Source organism: Jaculus jaculus, chromosome 17, assembly GCF_020740685.1.
Source record: "Jaculus jaculus isolate mJacJac1 chromosome 17, mJacJac1.mat.Y.cur, whole genome shotgun sequence".
In the NCBI taxonomy this organism is placed as follows: Eukaryota; Metazoa; Chordata; class Mammalia; order Rodentia; family Dipodidae; genus Jaculus; species Jaculus jaculus.
The window spans coordinates 29,345,490-29,373,137 of NC_059118.1; the positions used below are offsets into that span (position 1 = coordinate 29,345,490).

The 27,648-nt window shown below is 50.7% G+C and overlaps 1 protein-coding gene across 1 annotated transcript in view; it reads left to right on the forward strand.

Annotated features, from left to right (window-relative positions):
* The window catches only part of Esyt3 (extended synaptotagmin 3), a 53,150-nt gene that overhangs the window by 12,878 nt on the left and 12,624 nt on the right, over positions 1-27,648 (forward strand). The window contains exons 2-11 of the mRNA XM_004664362.2: positions 9,375-9,416; positions 12,978-13,112; positions 18,655-18,731; positions 20,118-20,184; positions 20,727-20,816; positions 21,286-21,341; positions 22,878-22,998; positions 23,428-23,598; positions 24,972-25,054; positions 27,590-27,638. Coding sequence (XP_004664419.1) covers positions 9,375-9,416; positions 12,978-13,112; positions 18,655-18,731; positions 20,118-20,184; positions 20,727-20,816; positions 21,286-21,341; positions 22,878-22,998; positions 23,428-23,598; positions 24,972-25,054; positions 27,590-27,638 — 891 coding nt within the window. The remainder of the gene's footprint in view (positions 1-9,374; positions 9,417-12,977; positions 13,113-18,654; positions 18,732-20,117; positions 20,185-20,726; positions 20,817-21,285; positions 21,342-22,877; positions 22,999-23,427; positions 23,599-24,971; positions 25,055-27,589; positions 27,639-27,648) is intronic.

Consider the following 27,648-nt stretch of genomic DNA (forward strand, 5'->3'; position numbering starts at 1 on the left):
ATGGGGTGATAAAGATGTCTCAGTGCTGAACACTCCTCTTGGCAGTTCTTTTCAGCACTATGGTGACCTTTGAATCACCCCAGTGGTTACTACCATCTGAAAAGAGAAGCTTCTCTAACCAAAAAGGGAGAGTAGCATTAATATATGGGCATAAACATAAATGTTTAGAGGCTGTTGGGTGAGCATAATATATACATTTAGCCAGACAACAGCAGTCATTCCTCCCCTAGGGTTCATGACCTCCCCAGCCTAACCCTAGCCCTGACCCTAACCCTTACTGCTTTGGGTGACAGGCTACTGGGTGTCCATATGCTGGCCACTGATGGAATTGTGCCTGCTCAGCTAGAACAGCTGCTGGGTCTGGCTGGTTTAGACCAGTTTGCATTCAGGGAATGTGGTTAAAAAACAGCGCTGGGCAGGTTGGCAAAGCAATTATTTCTCTTAAAGCATGTTTAACAGGTAATTTAAAGCAGAACGGAAACAAATTTAAAAGGAGATGTCTTTGGGCGTGGTGGCGCACACCTTTAATCCTAGCACTCAGGAGGCTGAGGTAGAAGGATCACCATGAGTTTGAGGCCACCTTTAGACTACATAGTATATTCCAGATCAGCCTGACCTAGAGTGAGACCCTACTTCAAAAAACTCACCATGTAGTTGAGGCTGTCCTTGAACTCTTCCTGGTCTATACCTGGGCAGACTCTGCTGGGAATTTGACTTGGATTTGAACTTGCTTCACAGTAATGTCTCCCCTCAAGCTCTCATTACCTCTAGTTCATGGTCAAAAATGCCATTGTTAAAATCTGAGCCCGCTTTGCCTGAAGGCTTTGGTACAAGAACCCAAACAGTGTCAAGAATTATGTTTGCCTAGGAGCCCGCAGATGGGGCTGAAATCTATTTATACTCACCGATGTACATTGCCGAGGTCCCAGGGGCTAAGCCATGTCCTTCGGCATCTTCAGAATTGCCTCGTCCTGTTCTGGAGACACATTCTCACTGTAATAAATCAGATACGATAGTGTGTACGTTTCTTCAGGAACAAAGCTGCCTAGAACGCTGTCCTTTAGAAGCAGGCTCAGTAACAGTGTCCCTGGGTCATGGATGTGGACTGAGCAAAAATCAACAAGCTCCAAGGAATCCAGGGCTGGAGGAGTACGGCCAGAACCCCACACCTGTCTGCACCTCCTGCACCTTTCAGAGGGAAGTACAGCCCCAAATCCAGGCAAAATCATATGAATTAATACAATGAATTAATACTAATATAATCGAACTTCCAGCTCAACCTGGAAAAGCCAGTGTGAAAGATGGAGAAATGGCTCGGTAGGTAAGAGAGCTTGCTCTGCAAGCATGAGATGGGAACTTGCTCTCCAGCACTATGTGAAACGCTAGGTGTGGCTGCACAGAGCTAAGGGAGGAGACCGGAGCTCCGCATCACTGGAGCTCCTTGTTCAGCCAGTCTCACTGAAAACCAGTGAGCTCCAGGTTCACTGAGTCTCATTCTTTTTGTTTGTTTGTTTATTTGAGAGCGACAGAGAGAGAGAGAGAGAGAGAGAGAGAGAGAGAGAGAGAGAGAGAGAGAGAGAATGGGTGTGCCAGGGCTTCCAGCCACTGCAAATGAACTTCAGACGCGTGTGCCCCCTTGTGCATCTGGCTAACGTGGGTCGTGGGGAATCAAGCCTCGAACCGGGGTCCTTAGGCTTCACAGACAAGCACTTAACCACTAAGCCATCTCTCAAGCCCAACAGTCTCATTCTTGAGGGAAAAAAATAACCCAAACAGAAGACCAATAGAGGTGGCTACCTGATTTCCTCCTCTGGCTTGCACACCAGTGTATACAGAGCACACACATGTGTGCACACCCACACATCATGTATATTACACACAAGAAAGAAGGAGAGAGGAGGAAGGGAGGGAAGTCAAGAGAGTGCTGGTGAGACTTTAATGACATAGTACTGTCACTAAAGACCCAGGCTGTGACTTTGGAGCCCTCCCCAAGAGTCCTGGGAGGCAAAGGAGCTTGAGCAGGGCCCCCAGCCTGGGAAACAGTCTCCTCGTTCCTTCCCTCCCCCACCACGATCATCCCATAGCTTCAGGGAGCTTGGTACAGCTACAACCAGGTGCTTTCTGAAGCAGAATCCTGGAGGGCTTAACCATATATTAAATGAATGTGTGAATGTGTGTGTGTGTGTGTGTGTTAATACACTGCTGGGACTAGCTCTTGCTCCTCGGTGGTCTAAGAGACTGGATTTTCTGGGGAATTGGAACAAGAGATCAGTGATTTTAGGACTCTGTTCCATGGCAAGCCACCTACTTTCTTTCTTCTTTTTTATTTTTTTTGTTTGTTTTGCTTTATTTTATTTATTTATTTATTTATTTTTGGTTTTTTTGAGGTAGGGTCTCACTCTAGCCCAGGCTGTCCTGGAATTCACTATGGAGTTTCAGGGTGGCCTCAAACTCACGGCGATCCTCCTACCTCTGCCTCCCGAGTGCTGGGATTAAAGGCGTGCGCCACCATGCCCGGCCGCTTTATTTTTTTGAGGTAGGGTCTCACTTTAGCCCAGGCTGACCTGGAACTCACTATGTAGTCTCAAGGTGGCCTTGAACTTACGTCAATCCTCCTACCTCTGCCTCCCAAGTGCTGGGATTAAAGGCGTGCACCACAACGCCCAGCTTTAAGCCACCCATTTTCATCTTCTGTCCTCTCTGTTTCCTCGGTAAAGAGAGGCAAAGCAAAGGCTCTAGCTGGGTCCCTAGACAGGCCTCGGCCAATTAGTGGAGGTCAGGACAGCATCCGCCTTCTCTTTGTGCTTCAACCACTTGAAAAAGTTCTTGTGGATGGAGAGATGGCTTAGCAGTTAAGGCACTTGCCTGCGAAGCCTAAGGACCCGGATTTACTCCCGCACTGCAAATAAATTCCAGACACATGCACTGTTTTGTGCATCCAACTTTAAGTGGGTAGTGGAGATTTGATCCAGGGCCTGCAGTCTTTGCAAGCAAGCACCTTCATCCACTGAGCCATATCCCCAGCCCTGCTTCCACACTGTGGTCTGTTCTCTCCGGCCTCCGTTCCTTCTCAGTGGGTACTAGGAGATCAGCAGAGTACTTGCTGGGTTTGGGGTTAGGCAGAAGTGGTCATAGCCCAGGTGACCTGGTTCTTACATGTACCTGAGGCCAAAGGGATCAGAGAGTTTGCCCAACTTCCAATCACAGTTACAACTGGAATGCTCCCTCTGGGCAAGGAAGGGTCCTGAGCACCTTGTATGCATTGCCCCATCTCATGTTCCTGGGAACCATGAAGGTGGCAGTACTATGTCCCTTCTGCGGCTAAGAAAATGGAGCCACAGAAAAGAGAAATTTTATTTTTTATTACTAGAAATTTAATTTTAGGGCTAGGGAGATGGCTCAGTGGTTAAAGGCACTTGTTTGCACATAGCCTGCTGGCCTGGGTGTAGCCCAGGTTCAAATCCCCAGTACCTACATAAAGCCAGATGCACAAAGGGGCACCTGAATCTGGGAGTGTGTTTGTAGAGGCAAGAGGCCCTTCTGTCCTTGAAATAAATAAATACTTTTGAAAGGGCCCTGGTGTGCCCATTCTGTCTGTCTCTCTTCTATCTCTTTGCTTGCAAATAAAATAAATAAATAAGGCCTCAGCCTACCAATATTCTCCTCCCTCCTTCCATTTTTCTCTCTGGATCTCTCTCCTTGCAAATAAATAAATATTAAAAATTTATATTTATTTATTTAAAAAAATTAGAAAATGGGGGCTGAGGAGATGGCTCAGCAGTTAAAGGCACTTGCTGGCAAAGCCTACTGCTCTGGGGTCAGTGCCCCAGCATCCACATCAACCCAGATGCACAAGGCGGTGCTTGCATCTGGAGTTTGTCTGCAGTGGCAAGAGGCCCTGGTGAGCCCATACTCACTCTGTCTCTATCCCTCTGTCTCTCAAGTGAAAAAACAAGAAAAGCCATATGTGTATGGTTTTATTAAATGTGTGTATGGTTTTAGTAAAGAGAGTGAGTGGGACAAAGTAGAAAAGTGCACTCTGGTCAGACAGACCTGGAATTAGACCTGAGCTCTAGTTGGTATTCCCTAACTGGTGGTAATGGGCTACATGACTGCCGAGTCTCCACTTCCTAATCAGTAAAGGGGGGCTAATAGGAGATAAGGCAAATAGTAAATGATATGAGATGATATGGATTGTAAAAGGTTAACAACAGGAAGGAAAAAGATACAACTGGTCAATTTTGCAACAAAAGAAGGCTTGAATAGCAGGTGTTAGGCAACATGGAGTATTCCTGAAACAGAAAGGCAGGGAAGGACGTTATATGCTCATAAAGAGTAGTAATTAGGATGAGATCATGGCGCATGTATTTCATAATATAAACCACCAGGAGGAAGCAGATGAAACAGTAGCTGGGCCTGGAAATTTGAACATATCCCCGACTCCTGTAGCTCACGCAAAGAATGAACTGGAGCGGAGCTCACTGGCGTGTGTAAGGCCACAGCCCATGCTAAGAGCTCCTGACATGAGCAGGGACCAGCAGAACTGTTGGGAGTGGGGAGCCATTCCCTCATGCCAGGGTCTGCTCTTACTAATTCTAGAACTTGCAGGGCTTGGAAGGTTCTCAGGTCTCTGCTCTCCTGCAGGACTGGAGTTACAGGTGTGCATGGCCAGGCCCAGCTGTTTGATGCGGGATCTGGAGATTTGAACTGAGGAAGTCTCAGACCGCCCCCCCCCCCAAGCCCTCGTTCTTAAAATAAAAGGGGGGGGCTGGAAAGATGGCTTAGTAGGGGCCTGCAAAGCCAAAGGACCCAGGTTCAGTTCCCTAGTACCCATGGAAGCCAGATGAACAAGGTTGTACATGCGTCTAGACTTCATTTACAACAACTGAAGGTCCTGGCATGACCAATCTCTTTTTCAATCTGTCTCTCTCTGCTTATAAATAAATAAATAATATTTTTAGCCAGGCGTGGTGGCGCCTTGAGTTCAAGGCCACCCTGAGACTACATAATGAATTCCAGGTCAGCCTGAGCTAGAGTGAGACCCTACCTCGAAAAACCATGAAAAGGGAGGAGCTGGGCGTGGTGGCACACGCCTTTAATTCCAGCACTTGGGAGGCAGAGGTAGGAGGATCGCTGTGAGTTCGAGGCCAACCTGAGACTACATAGTGAATTCCAGGTCAGCCTGGGCTAGAGCAAGACCCTACCTCAAAAAAAAGGGAGGGGGGAAGGGCTGGAGAGATGGCTTAGCAGTTAAGGCACTTGCCGGTGAAACTTAAGGACCCAAGTTCGATTCCCTAGTACCCATGGAAGCCAGTTGCACATGGTGGCGCATGCATCTGGAATTTGTTTTCAGTGGCTAGTGGCCCTAGTGCTCCCATTCATATTCCTTTCTCTCTCTCTCTCCATGTGTGTATATGTGTGTGTGTGTGTGTGTGTGTGTGTACATATACCAAATAAATAAGTGCACTTAATGGCTGAGCCATCCCTCAAAACCAGCTTTTAAGCAGTTGAAGCATGTCTTTAATCCCAGCACTAGGGAGGCAGAAGTAGGAGGATCTCCATGAGTTCGAGGCCACCCTGAGAGTACATAGTGAATTCCAGGTCAGCCTGGGCTAGAGTGAGACCCTACCTCAATAAATAAATAAATAAACAAACAAACAAACAAACAAAATTGAAGTTGGCATGGAGAAAGATTTCTTCAGCAATGTCCGAATAAGGCCACTTACAATGGGAAAACAGGCTGACCGCACTACATCAGAATGGGAAGGCATGGAGCCTGAATAGTGGCTGTTGCCAGCCCTCTTGATGTCATCTGCTTTCTTGAGCAGTCACCACATGGTGGGCTCCCATGTCAGCTCACCAGGGTGAAGACAGGCATGAAGATTCACGCTGAGGGAAGCCCCCAGGAGCCTTGGGCAAAACTGGGTGCCCTGGTGGTCTCTTATTTTCTTGGACGTAATCACTGCCAGCCAGGGTCTCACACCATCTGTGGAGGAGCCTCTTGGTGCAGGGCCTCAAATTAAGTATAAGAAGCTGAGTAAAATCATGAAAATGTACGCAGCACGGGCCTGACCATTCTGTTGCTGCCCATACCTTCAGGGTAGGTGTGGATCACCTTAATGCAAGGTGTGGGCTGGTCATTGATACCTCACAACCTGACTGAGCTCCAGAATCATGCCAGGAGCTTGTTAAAAATAACTCAGAGGCTCGCCCTGAGGTACTGTGATTCAGAAGGAGCCGGGCAGCTCTGGAATCTTCTTCCAGCAGCTCTCCCGGGTGGCTAGCATTGACCTGCCAAGCTGGATCGCCTTCCAGGATCCAGGCGAAAAACAGCTCAGCTCCCAGGGGCAAAGATACACTTGGGCAGGGAATGTGGAAGGATCAACACCTCAGGTGTGCCCGGCAGCATGGGGAGTACGGTGGCTCGGGATGGAAGGAGAGGGGTGTGCGTGCAGACAGCAGGCCTGGGAGTAAAGGAGTGGACAGTGCCCGTGAGGGCCCGACTGTAGCTGGACTCTTTCATCTGAGATATCCGTCCTCTACTTGGTAAACCCAGAGGTGGGATGGGGATGAAGGTGCAATCCAGGGTGCATTCCAGAGAATGGCAGGCCATGGGCAGGAAGGCAGACAGCCCAGGATGCTGGGGCTGAGAGATCGACGGAGAGTCATGAGACGTGACTTGAGACGGAGACCATGTTGAGGCTCAGGTGCAAGTCTTACCTCAACCCGAATTCCTAACTTTTGAAGGAAAATACTGTATAGGGGCTGGAGAGATGGCTTAGCAGTTAAGGCACTTGCCTGCAAATCCAAACAACCTAGGTTTGATTCCCCAGGACCCACGTAAGTCAGATGCACAAGGTGGCACATGCATCTGAAGTTCATTTGCAGTGGCTGGAGGCCCTGACACATCCATTCTCTCTATATATGCCTGCCTCTCTCTCCTTCCCTCTCTTTCTCTCTCTCAAATAAATAAGTTAAAATAATTTTTAAAAAGTTAGGGATACTTGTGTGAATTTTCCTAGGGAGATGCAAATAAATCTGGGGTGTATTCAACCAGGATGAGGCACCAACAACAGACCAAAGACACGATTCCTTCGAAGTCTAGCTTGGCGATTTTATTGAGGTTACTTATGGGAGTGTGGATGACCTGAAGACCCCTATATCACTGGAAAATTCATGTCAGCTTGGGTAACAGCTCACAAATGCTGCATCCCTACAGCCAGCACCAGCAGGCGGTTTAGCCCTTCAGAGAGTCTGCGCTCCCCAGCAGCTGTCACTGTTATATAACCCTGGGGAGGGACATTGTGAATCTTGTTTTCGGAACTTCCTGAGACTTGTGAGGCTTGTGAACCTTAGTGGGCCTCTCTCTCCAGGATAGAAGCTTCCATTTGGAGGTCATTGCTATACACTACACATAACCCTTGAGTTTGTGGAGGCCACTGCTCACAGCTGGGGAAACCGAGGAACGGCATGATGTCCTAGGCATTTCTGAATCAGTGGGCTGGTTGCTCTCACCTCTGAACTCTCGAGGCAGTGAAACACTGTGTTCCTATGATCATACTGTTCTGTTTAACAGAAGCTAACAGGCTAGGGCCAAATGTGAACTTGGGCTTATGGGGCATCTCTGAAGCTAGGCCCCACTTGCAGGCATTTTCTTTTTTAATGTGATTTAATTTATTTTAGAGAGAGAGAGATAAAAAAAAGAGAGAGAGAGAGACAGATAGAGAAGAGAGAATGGGCACAACAGGCCTCCAGCTACTGCAAACAAATTCCAGATGCATGTGCCACCTTGTGTATCTGGCTTACGTGGGTCCTGGGGAATCGAACCTGGATCCTTTAGCTTTGCAAGCAAGTGCCTTAAATGGCTCAGCCAGCCCCAGCCTGGCTTTTTCTTTCTTTCTTTCTTTCTTTTTTAAATACTTTATTTCTATTTATTTAATTGAGAGAGAAAAACAGGCGGAGGAGATAGGCACACTAGGGCCTTCAGCCACTGCAAGCAAACTCCAGGCACATGCACCACCTTGTGCATCTGGCTTACATGGGTCCTGGGGAATCAAAGGTGGGTCCTTTGGCTTTGCTGGCCTTAACAGCTAAGCCATTTCTCCAGCCTTAGCCTGGCATTTTCTGAGTGGGCAGTAGTGTGTGGATCATGTGGGCACATCGGTGCTGCCCCTATAGGATAAGTCGCTGCGGTCCCTGGGTGGAGAGCAGGCCCCTTTCCAGCTCAGGTCCTAGGCCAGTGGTGAATCTAGTCCAGTAGGCCCCATACTCAGAGGACTGCCGCGTGTGAACATTGCTGATGTGTTATTGGTTCTGTGTTGTGCCAGGCACCTATGCACTTTCCTCTCTCCTTCCCAGCAAGACCGCAGGGGAGGGGAGCTCTGCAGACAGGTAGGCAGCCTGACTCCTACAAGGAAGGCAAGTCGTGCCGAGGCCAGCAGCAGCCCACCCTACCTAGCCCTGCTCCACCTCCTGAGCTCTCCCCGCAGCAGGCAGAGTGCTTGAGGTTGCAAACTAGAGAGCGTTAAGTAACCAGTGGACCAGGCCTGAGGGTCTCTTGCTGGGGAGGGGGAGGTTGGGGTGAGCTCCTGGGAGCTAGGTAGGGGAGAGGATCGCAAGCGTCTCATGAGGCCCCTGCAGTGATTGAAAATGGCAACCTGTGACACGTGGCTGTCACTGAGTGATGGCATTTCCTAATAAAATACTGAGTTTCTTTCTGCATAGCTAATTTTTGCATAGGATGGCTTTTCTACATAAACTGCGTATTTCCTGTTTCCTTAAAACTAATAAAAGCATGGAATTTGTGAGGAATAAACTTTGGTATTTTGGGCAGGTTGGGGGTCCCCACTGCTTGGACAGGACGTGGGGCTATTTTACGTATTTAAACTAGCAGCTTCCGAAGTCCCCCCTTCCCGTTCCCAACACACACTGCTGGCACACGGTGGTCAGGAGAGGAGAGAAACTGTCTCTACCGCAAGCTCAGAACAGGGCTGGGAGAGCAGGCTGGCTCTGAGTAGGTAAGGCCAGAGCCATAAGCTCAGTGGGTGGGTGTTGAGGGTACCTTGACCTATAAGAACGGGGAGTCTGCTGGGCATGTGGTGCACGCCTTTAATCCCAGCACTAGGGAGGGAGGCAGAGGTAGGAGGATCAATGGGAGTCTGAGGCCAGCCTGGAGCTACAGAATGAGTTCCAGGTAAGCCTGGACTCAAGCCTGGAAGTGAGACCCTACTTCAAATACTCCCCACCAAAAAATGGGGAGCCTGCTGGACCACCTGCCCAATAATAATAGAACCAAGCACACCAGGCCGCTTGCTCGGCTCCCAGGGGGATATGCAGCTCTTGTCTAAATTTTCTTTGGGGTTTCTCTTTCCTAGATCCACTTCCCAGATGTTGAAAGAGTCGAGTGGGCCAACAAGGTAAGGCATGGGTGGAGCTGGCGGACTGGATATACTGAAGGCCTGGGTCTCCCCAACCAGCAGTTCACATGTTGCCCAGTGGCCAAGCACCCAGGCAGCTCTGATGTGGGCAGCACTGTGCATGAACCAAAACCTTGGGCAGGGGCTGGAGAGTTGAATTTGTGGTTAAGGTGCTTGCCTGCAAAGCCAAAGGACCTTGGTTTGATTCCCCGGGACCCACGTAAGCCAGATGCACAAGGTGGCTGGAGGCCCTGGTGCACCCATTCTTTCTCTCTCTCTCTCTCTCTCTCTCTCTCTCTCCTTCTCTCCCCCCTCCCTCCCTCATTTTCTCTCTCAAATAAATAAATAAAAGCCTTGGGTAGTTGTTCATTTACTTGGGATGGACAGAGAGGGCCTTTCCACAGCTATATGAGTGGCAGTGTACCCCACTGATTTATTCAGTGAAGAAATTTCTTCTCGTAAAGGTTTTTTAATTTAAATAAGTTTTCTTTAATATTTTATTTGCAAGCAGAGAGAAAGAGAGAGAGAGAAGAGAGACAGACAGAATGGGCACACCAGGGCCTCCAGCTGCTGTAAACAAGCTCCAGATACATGTCCCACTTGGTGCATCTGGCTTTGTGTGGGCACTGGGGAATCAACCCCAGGTTGTTAGGCTTGGCAGGCTTAACCACTGAGCAGTCCCAACAGCCCCTTAAGTAAATTTTAAATGAATACCTGGCCTCAGCAGAAAAATTATAAAATGCAGAGAATGAATATAGAGAAAGGGGCAACCCTCAGCCAGCCTTCCCCCCCAAGACCATTTCACAAGGAGGGGAGACACTCACTAGGCAGCAGCTTCCACATTCTACCTGGATCCCAGCCCCATACAGCACCATTGGATGTACAACCTTGAGTCATCTCTGAGCTGGTTTCCTTATCTGTAAAATGGGAATAATTAAGGTTCCAGCTGGTGGTGAGTACCGTGTCCACTGAGGTCACCGTTAGGACTGGTGGCAGATCACTTAGGGAAACTGCCCCTGGGCTCTGCTGCCAGCCACCCTGAGGCTGACGCTTGCTCCATGTCTTTCTTCTGGCCCTCCCCCAACAGGAACTCAAACTTTATAGATGACAAACCCGAGTCCCACCCCTACTGACCAAGCCAAACCTGTGAGGACTCCACCTCCAGGTTCCTGACTCACATCTTAATATAACCCTGGGAGCAGGCCTAGCCCACAGTCAGGTGTCAGAAAGACACTTCTACCAGTACTAATCTAGATATGCCAAGTCCATTGAAAACTGTCCTTAGTCTCTGGGTACAAGTTGGAAGAAGCAGCTTGCTGCTTTAGAAGGAGTGATCAGGGTTCTGTGAGATAGACCAGGTATGGGACCTCTGGGCACTCCCTGTAGAGGCCTTCCTGCATGTGCCAGCCAGGTCCTCATTGCTGCAGACCCGACTTCTTCACTAAGAGCCACAGAGGCCGGGTGTGGTGGCACATGTTTAATCCCAGCGCTCAGGAGGCAGAGGCAGGAGGAGCTTGAGGCCATCCTGAGACTACATAGTGAATTTCAGGTCAGCCTGAGCTACAGTGAGACCCTACCTCAAAAAAAAAGGCGGTGGGGGGAGCTGGAGAGATGGCTTAGTGGTTAAGCTCTTGCTTGTGAAGCCTAAGGACCCTGGTTCGAGGCTCAGTTCCCCAGGTCCCACATTAGCCAGATGCACAAGGGGGCGCACGTGTCTGGAGTTCGTTTGCAGAGGTTGGAAGCCCTGGCGCGCTCATTCTCTCTCTCTCCCTCTATCTGTCTTTCTCTCTGTGTCTGTCACTCTCAAATAAATAAATAAGTAAATAAGTAAATAAATAAATAAAAACACCAAAAACAAGGAAAAAACTAAGGGCCACAGAGGCCACCTGAGGCTGTGGAAAGGGCTGTTGGGATGAAGATGGATGGGAGGCATTGGCACATGTGAACTATGTACGAGGGGTGTGCTCCAAAGACGCAGGAGAATGACAAGCCAGACAGACAGGAAGACAGATTGAGAGAGGCCTCCATGAAATCGAGGGGGTATTATGAGCCCCAGGATTCCATAACTCCAGGCTCTCAGTTATGGTTGGGAAGGGGAGGTGGAGGAGGGGCACCTTTTTACTGAGCCCCAAGCCTCCTTCCCCTCAATACCTCTAATTATGGCTGCTACTTGTCCCTGGCTACCACTGTCACCAGTCACCTCTGCTTCCTGCCTGCTACAACAGAAAGCAGATTAATGCAAAAAGTGAAACCTATATAGTCTACAGGTCAGTTAAAGATACTATATCAGGGCCAGGGATGGTGGCACACACCTTCAATCCCCAACACGTGGGAGGCAGAGGGAAGAGGATCACTATGAGTTTGAATCTAGCCTGAGACTACATAGTGAATTCCAGGTTAGTCTAGGCTAGAGTAAGACCCTACCTCAATAAATAAACAAACAAAAAAGTATCAGGGATTTGGAAGATAGGCCAATGATTAAAAGCACTTTCTTGCAAAGCCTGCCAGCCCAGGTTCAGTTCCCAGCAGCTATATAAAGCGACTCCTGGGCCAGACTCGTTTGCAGCGGTGAAGAAGGCAGAGTGCAGACAACTCTGACCTCCTCACATTGGCCCACATGCCCACTCATATGTAAATAAATAAAAGTTTAAAACATAGCGTCTCCACGTTAACTTCTTAGTTTTGATCATTGTACAGTCAGGTGCTGTATGATACCATTTTGGTCAGTTATAGACTGAAATACGATTATGATCCCATAGATTATAATGAAGCTAACAAAAAAGAAAATGTCCTGTCACCTTGTGTTTCCTCCCTTTACCTTTGCATGACTTAGGTATGTTTACATACACAAACGCTCCTCCCCGTGTCACGGTGGCCTGCAGGATTAGCCATAGCGGCATGCTGGGCAGGTTCGTGACCTGGGGCCATGGGCTGAGTGTGTAGTAAGCTAAACCGTCTAGGTTTGCATGAGTACACTCAATATTTGCATAATGACAGAATCATATATCCTTGAATTTCACAGAACATACTCATGACTACAGCACTGTTACATAAAGCCCTGACATAGTGACTGGGGGACTTGGTTCTGCACATGGCGTTCAGCCCTAGAACCTGACTCACTCTGCTGCAGAAATGGGCCAAAGGCTGCCTTTTCTGGCTACTATCAATTAAATCCACAGGATTTAATTTTACTGTCTCTTCTGCATTTTTCCTTAAGCCTTTGGTACCTGTTGCTCTGTGTGTGAACCACAGTATAGAATGAGGTTATGTTTTAGCAAGAACTAAAGAGTTGCATCTGGTTACACTTAGTGAGTGAGCATTTTCACGGTCTTCCACAAAATGTGCCAAATCTCGACCTGGGACTGGGACCCGCTGCTCTCCTTCCCAGTTGATAGGAGGATAGAGCCACAGACAGGTGGGTGGATGGTAGGCAGGCAGCAAGAGATCTGTGGGCTCCACCCCTGGGACCGGGCTGCAGAGGCCCGGGCCTTTGTCTCGAGCAAATGTGAACACGCAGTCAGGGACACAGGCCTGAGTGCTGAGCGCCGTGCCTGCTTCCAGATCATCACGCAGATCTGGCCCTACCTCAGCATGATCATGGAGAACAAGATCCGGGAGAAACTGGAGCCCAAGATCCGGGAAAAGAGCACTCACCTGCGGACCTTCACCTTCACCAAGCTCTGCTTTGGACAGAAGGTCAGTGCTGCCAGACATGCTGCGCAATCTCATCTCTGTCCCCTTTCTTCCTGCTTGTCTGTCACATGACTGCAAAGATCTCATAGGATCTCTGGGCGCCACAGCCCCCACCTTCATTCCCCAGCCCGTTGGCCTCAGTGCACAGCCTCAGCCCCTGCTCCCACTCCACCAACTCGAGTCTCCAAAGCCCTGGGGGCCATCACACAAAGGAAGCAGCAGGGGTTAGTTTCCCTCTTTCTAGAAATTTTTGGCAATTTCCAGGTAGGGTCACACACATCTTCAATCCCAGCACTCAGGAAGCTGATGTAGGAAGATTGCCATGAGTCCAAGACCAGTCTGGACTATAGAGTGGGTTTTAGGTCAGCCTGGGCTAGAATGAGGCCCTACCTCCAAAAACCAAAAACATAAATAGAAATTTTGGATATGTGCCATGGAGGAAGAGCGACTGACCGTAATTACTAACTTCAATATCAGCAGGGGTGGCCTTCCTTTTGTGATTCGGGACAATGCCACAGAACCGTTTAGGGTGTTAGGAGCGCATTCCAGTTCTATGAAGGCCAACAAAAGTTTGCGGGCAAAAAGCATGTGCCCAGCATATCTGACCTCAAGGTTCCTGTTCTAGACTTTGCTGCTGGTTCCCATGTGTGTTTTTTCTTAGGAACTTCAGTGATGGGGTGACATACCTTTCTGAGCTCCAGTTTTCTTGCATATAAGAGGACCCAATTCTGAGAGCTTTGGTGAGGTGCCCATTGGGTAGTGTTTTGTTTTCTCTCAGTGCTAGGAATGGAGCACTCAGGGTTTTAAGCATGCCAGACAAGCTCTCTCCCACTGTGGTATATTCCTAGCCCTTATTTTACTTGTTTCAAGTTTTGAGATCGGGTCTAATTAAGTTGTCCAAGGTGTCCTTGAACTCACTTTGTAGCTCAGGCAGGCCTTGATTTTTCCTGGCTCAACTTCCTGAGTACCTGGTATGATAGGCCTACTCGGCCAGGCCCAATTGCATGAGTCTTACCTTGATCATTCAAAGTATGCTCAGGGCAGGCGTGGTGGTGCACACCTTTAATTCCAACACTTGGGAGGCAGAGGTAGGAGGATCACTGTGAGTTCAAGGTCACCCTGAGATGACATAGTGATTTTTCTGGTCAGCCTGAGCCTGGAGTGAGACCCTACCTCGAAAAACCAAAAACCAGGAAAAAAAAAAAAAAAAAGAAGAAGCCTGCTCAGGCTCAGAGCTGCTGTGGTAGTATACATAATCAGTAAATTCAAGGCACTACAGTCCAGACTGCCTTGGAACAAGCAGATGTCACAAGGCCTGCCTGCTGGGAGCTGCCCACAGGTCCTCCAGAGGAAAGGCAGATTAGGCAGGACCAAGGTCCAGAGAATCTGGTTCATGTGTTACAGTCTGCCAAGACTGGCTTCTCCTGCATGTGTTGGTTCATGTGTGCCTTTCTTGTCTCAGTGACTGTGATTTCCTAACCATGTGCTTAGCACATAGTCAGGTATGGCCATGCCCTCTGTCACTAGGAGGGTGACACTCGGCCTTCTAGATGACATCATGGTAGCATGCATAGCAGGATGGCAGAGCAATGCATGAGTTTAGAATTGGAGATGAGGACTGCTGTGGTAGTCAAGGAAGACTTCCAGGAGGAAGTGATATCTGAGTTGGCTTTGGAAGACTTCAGCAGGCAAGAGCCAGGAGATGCAAAAACTGCCAAGCTTAGAGCAGAGCCTCCTCTGCCAGGCTACTCCTTTACACTTGCTGGCAAGTGATCACAAGGAATGGTTTTCACCTTGCTGGGAGAACCTGGGGAGGTTGACCAGATGTCCCAGCTCACAGGCAATTTGTCTATGACTTCCCATCCTGATTTTCTCACACCTACTAGTTCTGGCCCTGCCCACCTCCTCTCTGCCCTCTTTTTTCTATTGTAGGATCATAAGATTTTATACGATTTTCTTAGGTTCAGCCAGCTCACTGTCCACTTATCCCACCCCCTTCCTTTTCATCTACCAGTGCTCCTAGAAACTTCAGTGCTGGAATGACCTAACCTTTCTGAGCTCCAGTTTTCTTGCACATAAAAAGGAAAGGAGGGGCTGGAGAGATGGCTTAGCGGTTAAGCGCTTGCCTGTGAAGCCTAAGGACCCCGGTTCGAGGCTCGGCTCCACAGGTCCCACGTTAGCCAGATGCACAAGAGGGCGCACGCGTCTGGAGTTCGTTTGCAGAGGCTGGAAGCCCTGGCGCGCCCATTCTCTCTCTCTCCCTATCTGTCTTTCTCTCGTGTCTGTCGCTCTCAAATTAAAAAAAAAAAAAATTAAAAAAAAAAAAAGGAAAGGAGGGCTTTGGAGGAATGGCTTGGCAGTTAAGACATTAGCCTGCAAAGCCAAAGGACCCAGGGTCAATTCCCCAGGACCCATCAGATGCACAAGGGGGTGCATGTTTCTGGAGTTCATTTGCAGTGGCTGGAGGCATGCCCATTCTCTCTCTCTCTGTCTGTCTGTCTGACTCTCTTTGTTTCTCTCAAATATAATAAAATAAAATTTTTTTAAAAACTTTAAAAAAAAAGGAAAGGACTGCCAGGTGTGATAGCGCATGCCATTAATCCCAGCACTTGGGAGGCAGAGGTGGGAGGATTGCTGTGAGTTTGAGGCCATCCTGGGACTACAGAGTGAGTTCCAATCCAACCTGGGCTAGAGTGAGACTATACCTTGAAAAACCAAAAAAAAAAAAAAAAAAGAAAGAAAGAAAAGAAAAGAAAAAGGCAAGGCAAGGACCCATTTCCAAGAGCTGTGGTGAGGCAGTCTGTGTGACTTTGTCCTTCATATGGAAGCCTGATGTAGCCTAGTGCTCTAGTTCAACCCTGAGCCTGGACCAAGACCACCGTGCCTGGCACAGAGTGGGTGTGGGTGCTTAAAGATGGCTGTCCTTCCGCCCTGCAGGGTTTCCAGGCAGGCAGCATCCCCCATGTCTTGTCCCTGAAGATGAGGTCTTGAGACTAGTTGAGTTCTCATAGGTGCCAGTCAATACCCTATTCCACCCCGCAGGACCTGGGCAGTGGTGACTGAGCCACAGTGGCCCTTCCTTAGGCCAGGCTTCCACTGAGGCCAGGGTGAAGCCAGACTATGCCTGCTGATGCATTTATAATACTGAGAACTCCTACAGAAAATGCATATAAAATTAAAAGCTGTCCGGCACATGGAACGACCTTAGTTCAATTCCCAACGCCACAAAAAAGTATAAAATTTAAAATGCCAAGTGAAGATTAAATATGAGGGCTGGAGAGATGGCTTAACAGTTAAGCGTTTGCCTCTGAAGCCTAAGGACTCAGGTTTGAGGCTCAATTCTCCAGTACCCACGTTAACCAGATGCACAAGGTGGCACATACATCTGGAGTTCATTTGCAGTAGCTGGAGGCCCTGGTACGTCCATTCTTTCTCTCTCTCTCTCTAATAAGTAAATAAATAAAAATATTTTTAATATTAAATATGCAAAAAACCCATAGCAAGTTATACATTTTATGTGTTTTTTGGGTTTTTTTTTGGGGGGGGGGTTGAGGTAGGGTCTCACTCTAGCCCAGGCTGCCCTGGAACTCACTCTGTAGTCCCAGGCTGGTCTTAAACTCACAGCGGTCCTCCTACCTCTACCTCTTGAGTGCTGAAATTAAAGACATGCACCACCACACATGGCAAGTTATACATTTTAGAAAGTTGGCATGTCACACTATCAAAGATTCTGGTAAAACATTTTTAATTGCATGCTCAACATATTCCTATAATGCCTTTTCTACATTTTGGCTGCATAATCAGAGAGCATTTTCACAAACATTTTAAAAGTTCATTTTTAAATGCTACTTTCTGTGGAGTGAATAAAAAAGTTAATGGAGGGCTGGAGAGATGGCTTAGCGGCTAAGCGCTTGCCTGTGAAGCCTAAGGACCCCGGTTCGAGGCTCGGTTCCCCAGGTCCCACATTAGCCAGATGCACAAGGGGGCGCACGCGTCTGGAGTTCGTTTGCAGAGGCTGGAAGCCCTGGCGCGCTCATTCTCTCTCTCTCCCTCTGTCTTTGTCTCTTTGTCTCTGTCTTTCTCTCTGTCTGTCGCTCTCAAATAAATAAATAAATAAATTTTAAAAAAAAGTTAATGGAATATTTCCCCTAGTGGGGCTGATTACATTTTTATCTCCAATATTTTATTGAGAAAAAACTCAACCAAAAAAATTTAAACTATTCAATGAACTTCATGGAAAACTTACCATCTAAACTGTACAGATGTTAACCTTTTGCTGTGTGCTGTGTGAAACTCCCCCCTCCCCTAGGGAAACTTGAACATACATTTATTCACCCCAGAGAGCACAGGTGACAGACCAAAGCCTGGTTGCACAAAAACCAACTTTGGTGAACTGATTAATTTCTTGGGGTATATAAAGAGCATGGGTGAGGGGTGCCTACAAGAGCACGGAGACCCTGAAATAGCTGTAATATCGAGGAGTCTCATCCGGCATGAGTGTTGCTTAGATGGGGCGCCCTATCCCTTGATCTTCCACCCTGTGTGCTCTGTCTCCCCAAGAAGCCCCGGGACCTCGTGCATCATTGCATACAGCTGGCATGGGGACCCCTGAGGTCTCAGGTGGGGTTCTGATGACCTTCCCATACCCTTCTGTGGGGGAACGTCAGGAGGTCCAATCCCGAGCTTTGGGTGGTGCTCCTGTGACCTTGGGGAGTGGTTGTGTGACCCTTCAAGTTTCAGCGCTCCCAGCCTTATTCTTCTGGGCTCCCATGCTCCTCCCAGGAGAGAAGATTTCAATTCAGAGGAATTTGCAATACAACACTGTGTTTGATTTATTATATGTGTGTGCATCTGTTTCTCTACTGATCTCTATTTAAAATACACTTAATTAAATAGTAAGCATCAGTGAACTTTGACTCCAATCACTTCAGTGTGCATATTATGAACTCAGAATCAAGTGAAGTTTTGTTTTGCCTCCTGGTCAATAATAACTAGATATGAGAGCAGAGCAGAGGTGGGGGGTAAAACAGAAAGGAAATTACCTAGGGGCCCAGGTCTCGGCCCCAAACCTGCGAACCATGGCCCTAGAGCAGGGTGCTTGAGTTGCATGGGTCAGCTTCTTCAGCCAGGGACCCAGGCCCTCTCTGTGCCCATATGAAGCCACACATTCAGACAAACACTTCTTCCTCCAGGAGACTTCAATACCACCTGCCCTTGAGCTAGAAGATATTTCTGAAGTCCCTAGGTCCCCTGGGACCGTGTGGCTGTCGCACTCATCTCCTGGGCTGGGCAGTGAGTCCCCCACTGCCTCTTTCCTGCCCCCAAACCAGGGCTGCACAGAGCAGGTGTCCAGTGACTAGCTGTGGCAGACAGGGAGAGCTAGGAGGAGACCCACTGAGGGAGGAAGAGGCACCTTGGGCACAGTGGACTTCACGGTGTGCCTCAGTCTGGGACGGCAGAAGTCGTGTTTGTTGGTGGTGGGAAAGGGCTGCCCCTCCCCCACTGTGCAAACCCGCTAACCTCACCTTTTTACCATCTCTCCCAGTGCCCCCGGGTGAATGGTGTCAAGGCACACACTGACAAATGCAACCGGAGGCAGGTGACCCTGGACCTGCAGATCTGGTGAGCGCTGGTGTCTGGGGAGCAGGATGAGCTTTTGGGATATAGGACAGCTGTGGATGTGGATGCAGCTTAAAGATGGAGTGGCTTGGGTGCATCCTGGTTTGGAATTTGCAGGCCCTCCCAGGACCACATCCTCTTCCTAGCTTGGGCGTGGGTCCTTGCTGAAGAGGAGAGAGGGACGACCGGTCCCAGGAAGCCACCTCCATCTGACACATTGGCCTGACTTCCCCACCCACATCAGCTCTGGGCACTCTGGCTGGGACAGCAGAGCTTTCTTGGGCCTCGAGGGTCAGAGCAGCTGTTTCTTGGGATGTGGTTAGAGCTAGCAAGAGTGAGGAGAGGGTAAGGGAACTCTGAGTACAGATGGTGAGGCTGCCAGAGGGCTGGGTTCTGGCAACTCAGGAAAGCTCGAGTATTCAAACACGTGATGTTTAGTGCCTGTCCGGGCACTCATCCCAATGACGTTCATGATGGGCTTGAGTTAGGAAGGATCCAGGAGGTCTTCCTGGAGATGGCAGCGAGGCTCCTGGGGGGCTGGCATTCCTTTCTAGTGTCTCAGAGACAGGAGCCAGTTCTGGAACCATCCATTCCCTAAACGGGGGCTGGTCGCCAGTATGTCGTGATGGTGAAAAGTAATCGGGTGCTATTGACCCAGAGCTTCTACCATGAGCAAAAGATCGGGGCACCTTGAGGTCACATGGCCCACTCAGCCCCCCTAGTAGTACCTAGCATTCCTGTCACCCCACCCTGTCCATTCCTTCCTCAGGGGTACTGAGCATCTTTGCGACTTGTGCTGTTAGGTGCCTGTGTCCGTGTGCTCAAGTATGTTGCTGTTCTCCCTCCCCGCCCCTTCGCCTTTGGCAGAGTCTCCTGACCTAATTACCTTCAACGGAACCTATCCTGGGCTCCTCAGGCCTATCACTTGATAGGAGCCAACAGCTGACCCCAGACTCCTGGCCTGAGGCTTTGTGACCTCTGCCCACCTCCACTCCCAGTGACAACCAGGGCTGGCTGTAGCTGGATGTACCTGTGTCCTCACAGAAGAGACCCGGGCAGAGATGGGCCCGGGTCCAGTGATTGAAGGCCACTAAATTTACCAGGAGCCTCTCTTTTCAACTGAAGGTGTCATAGGGCAGGGGGTACCCAGAAACACTGTCCTCATGATCAGAGATGGGGTATGCCTGCGCGTAGAAGCGCGGGGAGGAGCCACCTCCTGAGGCATAAGCCTAGGTCGGTGTCAAGGTGGAGGTGACACACTGCGTAGCTGCTCAGGCTTGCTGGCTAGCAGTGAGGGCTGAGGCTGTACACCAGTGGACAAGTTTCCTGACTCTTCTGAGCAGTGCAACTGTCCCCTTTCCCTCCTTCCTCTGTCCTTTTCCATCTCAGCTACACTGGGGACTGTGAGATCAGCGTGGAGCTGCAGAAGATCCGTGCTGGCGTCAATGGCATCCAGGTGGGTGGGGCCCTTGACTGCGCTGCTCCAGCCCCTGCCATGGGCTCAGGAAAGCTGGAACGGCTCATGCTGAGAGTGGCCTAATGACAGTAGACGCGGGCTGGTGACGTGGAGGGGCAGCCAGCCTGCGATCGCAGGGTCAGGAAGTCCTGGGCGTCACCCACGCTGCTTGGCCTCCACCCTGGAGCCCACCTGCCTGCAAAGTCCCCGAGAGGCTTGGCAGCCTGGGGAAGTGAGGGGAGAGAGTCTCAGAGAGCCAGGTACAGGAGGTGGAAAGGCCTTGTGCCAGGAGCTGAGTCGGGGGACGGAAGTCACGTCTGAGGCCCAGCTGCCAGCACAGCCCAGATGGCTCTTGGACATCAACAGTGGTCTCACTCGTGTGGCCCCTGCTGAGTGTGGCCCCTGCTGTGACATAGAGCGGCCTGGGGTGGGTGGTCCTGGGTGTGGGGGTGGAATGGGTGTGGAACGAGGCCCCAAGTGCCTCAGATGAATGCCCAGTATGGGGAGGAGGCTGGCTCTTCACGACCCTCTGTGCCCATCAGTTACAGGGCACACTGAGGATCATCCTGGAGCCCCTGTTGGTGGACAAACCCTTCGTGGGAGCCGTGACGGTGTTCTTCCTTCAAAAGCCAGTGAGCCCGGGTCTGGGGGTGGCCAGCACCACCCACGGGGCCTCACATGCTGGGATTCAGCCCAAGAATGGACGGGGCACTTGCGCCTCCAACCTCATCCGGTCCCCAGGGCTGCCTGGGTAGTTAGGCTGGGCAATGCCCATCAGAGAAAGCTGAGCTCAGACAGGATCACACAGTGGGTCAGAGTGGAGCTGAGATAAATGCTGAACGTTCAAGTCCAGGCCAGCCTGGCTGCGTGGAGTGACACCCCTCGTGGTGGCCCTAGCATGAAGCAGCAGGCCCCACAGCCTGAGCTAAAAAAAAAAAAAAGCCTGGGCCCTCCGTGCCTCCTCTGGGGCCTGGACAGGCTGGAAGGCCTCTGCCCCACCTTCTCGAGACTTCCTGGGGGCGGAGCGGGAGGAGCTCGCTAGAGGGGCTGAGTCCTGGGCACCCAGCTCCTTGAGCCTAACAGCCTCCCTCTGCCCTGCAGCACCTGCAGATCAACTGGACGGGCTTGACCAACCTGCTGGACATGCCAGGCATCAAGTAAGTGCAGGGCGGGGGCAGCAAGACAGGAAGCTTCACAGAGACTGCACATCCTCCTGCTCTGCAGGGGGGGCCGGCGCCAAGGAAAACTGCGTGTGTGCGTGCGTGCGTGTGTGTAGTTGGATGGTGGAAGCTAACAAGGGTGTACAGCCTCTGTGAGCAGGTGCTACACCTGGAAAATACACATACACACACACATACACACACACACATATACACATACATACATATCTGCTGAAGGCTTTGCTCAGTGTTAGACTGAGGAACACTGAAGTCCCTGTCCTGGCAAGAGAAAGAAAGTGGTCAGATGAGATGTCCCAGAGGGGACCACAGGGGCCGGTGGGAGGTGAGCCCAGGTATGGAACCAGCTCCATCCAGTTCCTGGCGCCATTCCTCAGCAGACTTGGGACTGGAGAGGTTGTTCACTTCTCTGGTCTGGGCTCTTCTGCCTCCAGGCCTCTGAGGGACACAGAGGTCTGTGGGGTAGACACATAATGTGTGGACTCATGCCGGCATCTTCCTTCACTCTCCACCCCAGCCCCAGTCCAAGGGTGCTGAAAAGCCCAGGTGGTCTTTACGGCCGTGGTGGCAAGCGCATGGATGGGAGGGAGTAATAGCCCAGCAGAGGCAACGAGAAGAAGCTGGTATAGAGTTGGTCTGGTGGATGCCACCTCCCCAGGCCAGATACCCCATATACGAGGCCTGCCCCCAACTCCACGCTTTGAGGAGGAGGGCACCCGCACTGCAGGACATGCCTCCTTGGGAGTGAGGGACAGCTGAGGGGCCCAGGATGGATGCCAGGTCTCAGCAAGGACCACTAACTTGCTTGTGACCTTGCCACTCCGAATGGGGAGAATCCAGTCCTGCATTTTCATTCAAAAAACATTTACTGGTAGAATGTGCCTTTAATCCCAGCAGAAGTAGGAGGATCACCATGAGTTTGAGGCCACTCTTAGACTACATAGTGAATTCCAGGTCAGCCTGGGCTAGAGTGAGACCTTACCTCAAAAGACCATCCCCAGCAAAAAAAAAAAAAAAAAAGCACTGAGCACCTCATCCTGATTTGGGGCAGTGTCCCCCTGTCTCCCTGTGCTGGGGAGAGGGGAGCCAGGCAGAAGACATTAGCAGCATGTGGGAAGCGGGGGTGGGGGGTGAGAGGGAGGGGGATGGGAACTTAAGCAGCCAGCTCCTATGGAATGCTCAGTGCACCTCCGTGTCACTCTCCTTACACTCACCACTCCCCTCATGTCCACTCAGCAGCAGCCATTGTCACCCCATGTCAAAGAGGAGGGCACTGAGGCCCAGAGAAGGGAGCGCCTGCCTGGGGCCCAGCAGCTAAGGGCATGGAGTGGAGAGTCTGGCCCTGGGGTCTCTTCTTAGCTGCTGTGCTGCCTGGAAGCCAGGCTGGGCCTTGGCTGGGGCTCAGGGTTACAAGCAGGAAGATTCTCCTTGGGACAGGCTATCAGGGTGTTAGAAGGCCTGTGGCATGGGGAGGCAACGTCACCCCTTCACAGCTGGTCATACCTGGTGTCCCAGTGAGGTGTCAGACAGCCTGCTGGAGGACCTCATCGCTGCCCACCTGGTGCTGCCCAACCGTGTGACGGTGCCCGTGAAGAAGGGGCTGGATGTGACCAACCTGCGCTTCCCTTTGCCCTGCGTGAGTACCGGCAGCTGGGGAGGAGGGTCAGCTGGCCAGAGCTGGGTCCTGAATGGAGTTCTTAGGGGGTCATCCTTATCTGTCCTCCGAGGACATGGCAGCCCACGTTTAGAGGTTGCAGAAGAGGCTAAGCGACTTTCCTGAAGCCGCTGTGTAGGAGGCGCAGGGCCCACGTGGTCTTCCTGTGCTCTCCTGTCCCTGGTGCAGCTTGAGATCTAGAGGTCCCCGTTCTTCCCTCTGGAAGTCTCCCTTTACTGTTTGGTGATGGAAAGGGTCTTGGGGGTTTCTGGAAGAGGAGGATGTTTGCTTGAGCCAGGACTGGGACTTCTTTGGGTCCTGAGCTCTTTATCACCCAAATTCTGAGGGTGTTGCCCCTGATACTCTGGGCTTAGGCCTGGCCCAGCCAGGCAGCAGCTGTGTATTTTCCAGGGGGTGATCAGAGTGCACTTGCTGGAGGCTGAGAAGCTGGCCCAGAAGGACAGCTTCCTGGGGCTCGCAGGCAAGTCAGACCCCTACGCCAAGGTGAGCATCGGCCTGCAGCACTTCCAGAGCAAGACCGTCTACAGGAACCTGAACCCCACTTGGAATGAGGTCTTTGAGGTAAGCTCCTTGGCCTCTCTTGGCAGCCTTGATGCCTCCAGGCTTCGCCGTGGGCCACGTGAGCACAGTCATGGGTGGGCCTGGCCTGTGTGACTCTCAGCCCCGTGGGGAAGCTCTGGAGTGTGGATCTTGGGGATGGGCCACCAGATCTGTTTTTTTTTGTTTTTTTTTTTTTTTTTTTTTGGTTTTTCAAGGTAAGGTCTCACTCTAGCCCGGGCTGACCTGGAATTCACTATGTAGTCTCAGGGTGGCCTCGAACTCATGGTGGTCCTCCTACCTCTGCCTCCCAAGCACTAAGCTTAAAGGCGTGCGCCACCAGGTCTGTTTTAACTCCTTCCCCTGTTAGCATGCTACCAGAAATGGACCAATGTGGCCCCCATAGCATCCTGCAAGCTTCCCCACCCAATTTTCCCACCAAAACCAGCTTGGTTGGATGTTTTCAAAGGAAAGGAAAAGAACACCCGAGAGTCAGGCAGTCCTGCCCCGCTGTTATCCTTAGCCTCCCATACCCAAGTTCAACCACAGTCCCGAATCCTGGATAAGTGGGGGACCACATACGTACACACACATATATGTTCCAGGACTGCCTCCTAGCTGCCTCTACCAGCCTCCCCTTACACCATGCCCTGCCCTGCATATTCTCGGGGCCCAAGCATTGAAGCAGAAATAAGAAAGAGCTGGCCTGGAGAGATGGCTTAGCAGTTAAGATGTTTACCTGCAAAGCCAAAGGATCCTGGTTCGATTGTCCAGGACCCATGTAAGCCAGATGCACAAGGTGGCACACACATCTGGAGTTCATTTGCAGTGGCTGGAGGCCCTGGCATGCCCATTCTCTCCTCTCTTTCTCTCTCTCAAATAAATAAATATATTAAAAAAAAAAGAAATGAGAGAAGCCAGGCGTGGTGGCGCACACCTTTAATCCCAGCACCTGTGAGGCAGAGGTAGGAGGATCACTGTGAGTTCAAGGCCAACCTGAGACTACATGGTGAATTCCACGTCAGCCTGGGCCAGAGTGAGACCCTACCTCTAAAAAACAAAAACAAAACAAAACAGACAAACAAAAAAAGAAAGAAATGAGAAAGAGCAGCTTAGCTTCCTGGTGTCCTACAGCCCCAGGCCAGGAAACTGTGCTGGACAGGTGCCCTGGACGCTGCGTCTGAGGCAGAACAGATGGCAGCGCTGTCCCCTGAGCACCACGGCCTTGGCTTGCGTGCGCTGGCTCCAGTCCTTCCCGCCACCGTGCCTTGCAAGAGAGGAGCAAGCTACTTCCCTCTTACCGTCAGTGTTCCGAGGCACTGAGGAGGCCAGAGCTCCAAGCGGGGGTTTGGCTCCCACTGGTCAAGCCCCACAGGGCCACATGTCTCTCCTTGCAGTTCATGGTATATGAAGTGCCTGGGCAGGACCTGGAGGTGGACCTCTATGACGAGGACACTGACAAGGATGACTTCCTGGGCAGGTAAGGAGTTGAGATCTGGACTAGGGGGTCTCTTCCTGTGCTGGGGTCCATGGCCTTGGGACATTTAGAGGGCACAGCCTCTTACTGCTTCATGACCTGCAACCGTCCTTGGTCACAGACACAGTGACCTGCCTACCATTCACAGTCCTGCCACAGACATTCCCAGGTGTCTCTTGAGTCTCTAACCGTGATGTAGGCCCTAGGGAGTAGAGGACCCCAAGTTTCCACACCCACTAATAATGTACCCAGAGTCCCATTTGGAGCAGTGAGCAAGCCTGGCGCTCAGTTTTAAGGAGTCCAGGTCATAGCCCAGACCCCAAGAATGTGGGAAGGCTGAAGTGATCCTGGTGGGGTTGCTTGTCAGACCCTCGGATTTCCATGGCTGTTGGTCTAGCTGGCCCGCTTCCAAAACCCGCCTATGAAATAAAAGCACTAGCATTTGAAAAGCTGACTGCCAAAGTCTCTGGCAACATAACACCTCCTACCCTGCTAACGTGGACAGCTGCAGAGCAGACTGGCTGAATGCTTGAAGGCATTTGCTGACTGTAGAAAATTTCACAGCTTTCAAAAGCAAGTAGAACGCAGGCGTGGTGGCGCACGCCTTTAAGCCCAACGCTCTGGAGGCAGAGGTAGGAGGATTGCCATGAGTTTGAGTCCACCCTGAGACTACATAGTGAATTCCAGGTCAGCCTGGGCTAGAGCAAGACCCTACCTCAAAAAACAAAACACAAACAAATAAACAAAAAGCAAGTTGAGTGTATGTGTACTAGGCAGGTCCATCATGATATCTTGGCAAGTAGGGGATCTAGCCTTCTAGGGAAGGCCCCAGGGTGCATGTTTGCCTATGTCTATGAGAGCAGAGGAGCATGGGGGTGAAATGGTTGTCCATACCACAGAGCTGGAGCAGAGGAAGGAGTTGACCCAAACCTTCACTTCCTTGTACTGCTCAGCTTGTTTCTACAAAAATATAGTTATAAAAAGTAGAAACAATCGCCAAGAGTTCGAGGCCACCCTGAGACTACAGAGTGAATTCCAGTTCAGCCTGAGCTAGAGTGAGACCCTACCTCGAAAAACAAAAAAAAAGTAGAAACAAGGTCTAGGGAGATTGCTTGGTGGTTAAGGCACCTGTCTGGGAAGCCTAAGGACCCAGGTTCAGTTCTCCAGCACCCATGTCAACCAAGAAGCACAAGGTGGCACATGCGTCTGGAGTTTGTTTGCCTTGGCTAGAGGCCCTGGCGTGCCCATTCTCTCTCCCTCTCCATCTACCCATCCAACTATCTATCTCTATCTGCCTCTTTCTGTCTCTCAAATAAATAAAATATTAATTTTTTTTAAAGTCGAAACAAGACCTAATGGGAGACACAGTCATCAGAACAGAGCTAAGAAATAGCTCACCATCAGGTGTTATCACTGCTTATTTTTATTTTCGTCTTACTGAAAAACGTTGCAGTTTTTGCAGTGTTCCATATAGGAAGTGTGGCTAATAGTGCCTGCCACCGAGGGTTGAGTTCAGGTGTGTGTGGAGTGCACACACACACATGCCGAGTTACATAGAAATTGCAGCTGTCTGCTGGTCAACAGGACCTGTTGGTTGGGGCTGACTCCCAGTGAATGGGTTGGGGGGTGCAGTGATGGGGGAGTTAGTGAGGTGTTTTACATGCACGCCACCTATACTTGTTCCTTAGAGGAAACCTGCACCAGGTTTCAAATCAGAGGGACATTTCAACTGGTAAAATTACTGGGGAAGTGGTGCCCCTGGCATTTAGAGGGCACTGATCTGGGAAACTAAATGCCACCAATGCATGGGCAGTTTTGCACAATGAAGACCCATTTCACTCAACATGCCAGCAGTGCTTTTGTCCAGAAATCCCCGGGCAGTGTGTCCAGGCCTCTGCTTGTTTCCACTGGGGCTGGGAGGGGCCACCCTGCAGCAGGTGCCCAGTGGAGCCGCCTGGTGCCACGCTGGTCCTTCCTTCTCTGGAGCTGCAGTTGTCTCGCACTAGTACCCTGGGGTGATTGAGATCACTGTCCCGCCTGGCGTGGTGGTGCACGCCTTTCGGGAGGCAGAGTTAGGAGGATCACCGTGAGTTGAAGGCCACCCTGAGTCTACATAATGAATTCCAGGTCAGCCTGGGTTAGAGCGACACGCTACCTTTAAAAATCAAAGATCGGGCCGGAGAGATGGCTTAGCGGTTAAGCGCTTGCCTGTGAAGCCTAAGGACCCCGGTTCGAGGCTCGGTTCCCCAGGACCCACGTTAGCCAGATGCACAAGGGGGCGCACGCGTCTGGAGTTCGTTTGCAGTGGCTGGAAGCCCTGGCGCGCCCATTCTCTCTCTCTCCCTCTATCTGTCTTTCTCTCTGTGTCTGTCTCTCTCAAATAAATAAATAAATAAATAAATAAGTAAAAATTAAAAACCAAAGATCACTGTCCCAGTGGTCACACTTGGCCACTTGAGAAGGAGACCCAGGGGAAGGAGCCTCCAACCCCAGTGCTGGCTGCCTCCGCCCTGTGCTGACTCTCCTCCTGTCTTCCAGCCTGCAGATCTGCCTCGGAGACGTCATGAGCAACAGAGTGGTGGACGAGGTAGAGGCTG